Source organism: Engraulis encrasicolus, chromosome 20, assembly GCF_034702125.1.
Source record: "Engraulis encrasicolus isolate BLACKSEA-1 chromosome 20, IST_EnEncr_1.0, whole genome shotgun sequence".
NCBI lineage: Eukaryota > Metazoa > Chordata > Actinopteri > Clupeiformes > Engraulidae > Engraulis > Engraulis encrasicolus.
The window spans coordinates 23,767,307-23,772,306 of record NC_085876.1 but is presented as its reverse complement, the minus strand read 5'-3'; the positions used below and the strand labels follow the sequence as shown (position 1 = coordinate 23,772,306).

The 5,000-nt window shown below is 46.7% G+C and overlaps 1 protein-coding gene across 3 annotated transcripts in view; it reads right to left on the bottom strand.

Annotated features, from left to right (window-relative positions):
• Positions 1–5,000, bottom strand: part of LOC134436426 (histone deacetylase 9-B) — an 83,854-nt gene that overhangs the window by 2,490 nt on the left and 76,364 nt on the right. For all 3 annotated transcript variants that reach the window (XM_063185637.1, XM_063185635.1, XM_063185636.1), the window contains 2 exons: positions 4,900–5,000; positions 3,591–3,814 (listed from right to left, as the gene is read on the bottom strand). The exon at positions 4,900–5,000 is cut by the window's right edge and continues 65 nt beyond it. In XM_063185637.1, coding sequence (XP_063041707.1) covers positions 3,591–3,814; positions 4,900–5,000 — 325 coding nt within the window. The remainder of the gene's footprint in view (positions 1–3,590; positions 3,815–4,899) is intronic.

The window sequence follows — 5,000 nt, the reverse complement described above, 5'->3', positions numbered from 1 at the left end:
AGAGAGAGAGAGAGAGAGAGAGAGAGAGAGAGAGAGAGAGAGAGAGAGAGAGGAGAGAGAGAGAGAGAGAGATAGAGAGAGAGAGAGAGAGAGAGAGAGAGAGAGGGAGAGAGAATGTTTTTTGGGTTTGTGATAGGAGAGAGAGAAAGAGAGAGAGATAGAGAGAGAGAGAGAGAGAGAGAGAGAGAGAGAGAGAGAGAGAGAGAGAGAGAGAGAGAGAGAGAGAGAGAGAGAGAGAGAGAGAGAGAGAGAGAGAGAGAGAGAGAGAGAGAGAGGGGAAGAGGTAGAGGGGGTGGGGGGGGCTGCACTAGTTGGAATGGCGGTTGGGGTTGGAGGAGGTTTAGGTCCGGGTGGGGTGGGGTAGCGTGGGGTAGCATGGCGTGGCGTAAAACGCTTTCTGTGACATTAAAATTGTGATGTATGTGGGGCGTATTTGTAAAGGGGAGCCGGGATAAGCCCCTGCCAGGGCCGCTTCACTCACTGAACTCACAGGAAATGAAACAGAGCTGGGAGACTCTAAAGTGCAGGATTACAGAGGAGAGTGGTGGAGGGAGAGAGAGAGAAAAAGAGAGAGAGAGAGAGAGAGAGAGAGAGAGAGAGAGGGTAAGGGGGCCCCATACAGCAATACAGCAGAAAAGAGGGAGAGAGGGAAAGAGAGAAAGATAGAACCGGGAAAGGAAAGGTGTTATGGAAGAAAATGAATGTGGATATGGGGATATTTTAGGGGTAGGAAAGGGGGAGCCTAAAAGAAGGAGGGAGGGGGGCATGGGCAGATAGAGGAAAAGAGGAAAAGAGGGAGGAGGGAGGGAGGGAAGGAGAGGGGGAACTTTACAATGAGACGGTGATGGAGTGAAAGTGATGTGGCCCAAGAGAGGGTAGATCAAAGCCCAGACCAAGCACCAGGACACTGAAACTGAAGGAGAGAGAGAGAGAGAGAGAGAGAGAGAGAGAGAGAGAGAGAGAGAGAGAGAGAGAGAGAGAGAGAGAGAGAGAGATAATGTGTGAGAGGAGCAGTAACAGACATGCAAAATAAAATAGCAAATAGAGAAAAAAAGACAAAGACAGAGATGACAGGCGGGAAAGAGAAAGAGAGAGAGAGAGAGAGAGAGAGAGAGAGAGAGAGAGAGAGAGAGAGAGAGAGAATTTGTGTGTGTGCGTGTGTGTGTGTAAAAGAGAGAGAGAGAGAGAATGTGTGTGTGTGTGTAAGAGAGAGAGAGAGAGAGAGAGAGAGAGAGAGAGAGAGAGAGAGAGAGAGCAAAATAACAAGAAAAACAGACAGGACAAGAGAGAAGACAAAGGGTGTCAAAAGAATAAAAAAATAAACAGAAAATGGGTGCGTAAAATTTAAAAGAAGGAGACCAAAAGATATAGAGGGGTTGAGAGAAAGAAGAAGATTGACAATGAGAAAGAGAATGAAAAAGAGAAAAAGAAAGAGTAGAAGTGAGCCCCCCTCCATTCCGCAGTCATGGTACTCTGCCACTGCCACCCCAACATAAACATCCTGCTGGGATTTAGCCACTTCCTGTCCTGTCCAGCCGTCAGTCGGGGCCCTTTAATGTGGCCCCTTTAGGAGCACCGCGGCCCCATAAAGACCCATTAGCGGGCCCTTTCACACGGCACCTAGTGCGCTACCTGGGGAGCAGGGGCCCCCTCGTTAACGCCCACTGCCCATTCACACGCCACCGGGGCCCAGGCCTGGGTATGGGTCCGGGTCGACTGACTAACTGACTTGTGGATCCATGTTTGTTTGCAGACTCAAAACTCAAAAGTAGCCAAGCAATGTAGCGATTTCTAGCTTTCTTGTCTTAAGTAACTCGACACTGCTGAATTGACACTGCGGACACAAACTAGTGGATGTTGGGACTTGCAATTGCTAGCTTTCTTGGGTCCATGTTTTTGGGGAACTGGAAACTTGAAAGTAACAAATTCTGCCTTTCAAGCTACAGGTGACTTGACAATGGGACAGGGTCAATTGACAAACTGACTTCTGGGTCCATGTTGTTTGGGGACTCAAAACTCAAAGGGAGCCTAAAAATATGGCAAAATCTAGCTTTCTTGCCTTGAGTAACTTGACACCAGGTAGCCTACTAGGTCTGCGTCAACTGACTTCTGGTTTCATGTTTTGTGGGGATTTGAAAAGTGTAGCAATTTCTCTTTTTCTTGTAAGACATAACTAGCCATTAGGGCCTGTACTGGGTCAGGGCCTTTGCAGACTGCCTCGAAAGTCAAGGGGAGCCTAAAAATGTTTCTTCCCATAAGTTACTAGTCATGTGTGCATTCACTTCTAAATCAGCCTGTATTTATGTTAAAAGACTTAAACCCTGACTGTTTTCTATTGCCAGTAAGTAAGTGAGAAAGTGACAGTAGAGAAAGATAGCACACATAGAAAACAAATAAACAATGTATCCGTATTATGCAACACTGTTTATTTATTTTCTAAGTACTGTGATGAAAGGGCTGGAAGAAGGAATGGTTCAAAGATGAGCCCCTAGAGGGGTTCAATCACACAATTATACCGTAAATGATTAGAACATTATCAAAAATTTGAGTTCTCATTATGAGGTCACAAACATTCAGAGGGATTTTTAACATTAAGTTCTATGGGAGCCGTAGAATGTTTGTGTAAAATTCTAGAAGGCTCGGAGAAAAGCTGAGCTTCAGATAGATCCTAAACCCTCTGAAAGGAAGGGAGCGGTAGGGAAGGTTAGAGCCTCAGCTTCAAAGGGCTCTTCAGCATAGGATTAGGTCAGCTAATAAACAAGAGCGAGCCCAAGGAAAACAGTGATAAGCTAACATTTACTTGGTTTATGGACCCGGCTATATTTGGCTGGAAAGTAAAACTATGTGAAAGGGGTTTTCTTTTTATTATTATTAATGCAGGGCCTCTAAGTCTCTGCTTACAAAGGCTTTGAGCATGCTATAGCTTATAGTGACCCATTATGCAGACATTTCAGTGGTGCTCAACCCACTAAATTGACCAATCAGAAGTCATCAACAGCATATGCGGGAAAAATGGTGAGAAAATAACACGGTTCAGCAAAATTGTCACCATTCCTGTCAAAAATTTGAACATATGAGGTACATGAACAGATTAACTTTATGAAATCAGCTCTATTCCTATGGCCAACTAGCAAGCTGCATAGGCGTTATAATCAATGCTTTGTGTCCCTCTCAAATCCCTCTCATTTTCATGATGATGATGATGATGATGATGATGATGATGATGAAGATTGTTGTTGTTGTTAATAATAATAGACAGTAGTATGTTGGTGGCAGGTGATATTACCTGGCTGAGGTGGACATGTTGCTGGTCCTGCTTCCGATATTATTGTCATTATTATGATTATGATTATTATTATTGCTGTTGTTGTTGTTGTTGATGATGTTATTGTTCTTGTTCAGCAGTGGCAGGTGTTGTGATATTACCTGGCTGAGGTGGACCTATTGCTGGTACTGCTTCTGATATAATTATAATTATTATGATGATGATTATTATTATTGATGTTGTTGTTGTTGTTGTTGCTGTTGTTGTTATTGTTGCTATTGTTATTGTTATTGTTCAACAGTGGCAGGTGTTGTGAGCGAGTTACCTGGCTGAGGTGCACCTGCTGCTGGTACTGCTTCTGCTTCTCCACAAAGTTCTGGTGCTGCTGCTGCAGGACCAGCTGGGCCAGCGTGCTCTGGGGCAGCGGCGCCGACTGGGTCCGGTTGAGGGGCCGGTGGTGGCGCGGCAGCTTGGCCCGGGAGCTGGGGGGAGTGGGACGCTCCTTCACGGCCAGCGGAGACAGCGGCAACACCGGCACGCTGCCAGCAACTAGAGGGAGGAGGGAGGAGGACACAAAAAGATAGACAGTACATTACAGTAGTGTTTCTCAACGGGGGCGGTACAGCCCCCCAGGGGGCGTTGGAGAGCCTTAGGGGGGCATTGAGAAGAATACAGTTGAGAGGGGGCGGTGCTTAGTTGTCATTTTTTTGATACTAAGGGGAGTGTTGGCAGGCTTATGATGAGGTCAAGAGGTCGTTGGGGGGCTTAGGATGAGGTCCAGGGGGCGTTTGTTCAAAAAAGGTTGAGAACCACTGCATTACAGTAAGGGTACACAGATGTTTATTTGTCTCTTGTTACCAGGGGTGTCATTCAGGGGGGGTAAAGTGTGACTGAGTCATCAGGGCGCCTTGTATATAGGGGGTCCACACACAGTCCGATTTCTGAAGATATGGCTGGGGGGGTCCATTGGCGCTGATTGTACATAGTAGGGCTCAAGATTTGCTGTACGCCCCTGCTTGTCACATGTATAAAAATATACTTTCAAAGTAGGATATGCATTGATATTTCAGTTCAGAAATGCCTGGAAATGTGTCTGGGGGAGTAAAGAGTGAAAGAGGGAGAAAGAGAGGAGTGATAGAGGGGAGATAGATGAGAGAGAGGAGGAGAGAGGGAGGAGAGATATATAGAATAGAGAGGAGAGCAGGGAAAGCTTTAGTGTAGATTGCGGCTCTACACAGGTGAGCTAGACACCAGTCACTCTACTTTCATACAGTCTGTGTGTGTAGCTAGTTTGTGTAATTACTTAGTATATGTGATGGAGAGCAATCAAAAGGGTTCTAGGGGGCGCTGTGGCTGTCATGCCAACAAGCCTGGCTCTTTGGTGTAGCAGCCAGGGCCCCAGGTTGGTACCCAAGAAGGTCCGGTGGGGCGACTCCACTCCCCTTCGCCACAGTGTGTCATTTCCAAATGCACAGGTGAGGTAACTCCCCTTGGCTACAGTGTATCATTTCCAAACGGACAGGTGAGGTAACTCCCCTTCGCCACAGTGTGTCATTTCCAAATGCACAGGTGAGGTAACTCCCCTTGGCTACAGTGTATCATTTCCAAACGGACAGGTGAGGTGACTAACTCACCAGGTGAGAGGATCTTCTGCTGCCGTATCTGGTCCTTGAGCAGCAGGTGCTGCAGCAGCGCCTGGTGGCTGTTGTTGACTTTGGTTTCCAGGGAGACGGGC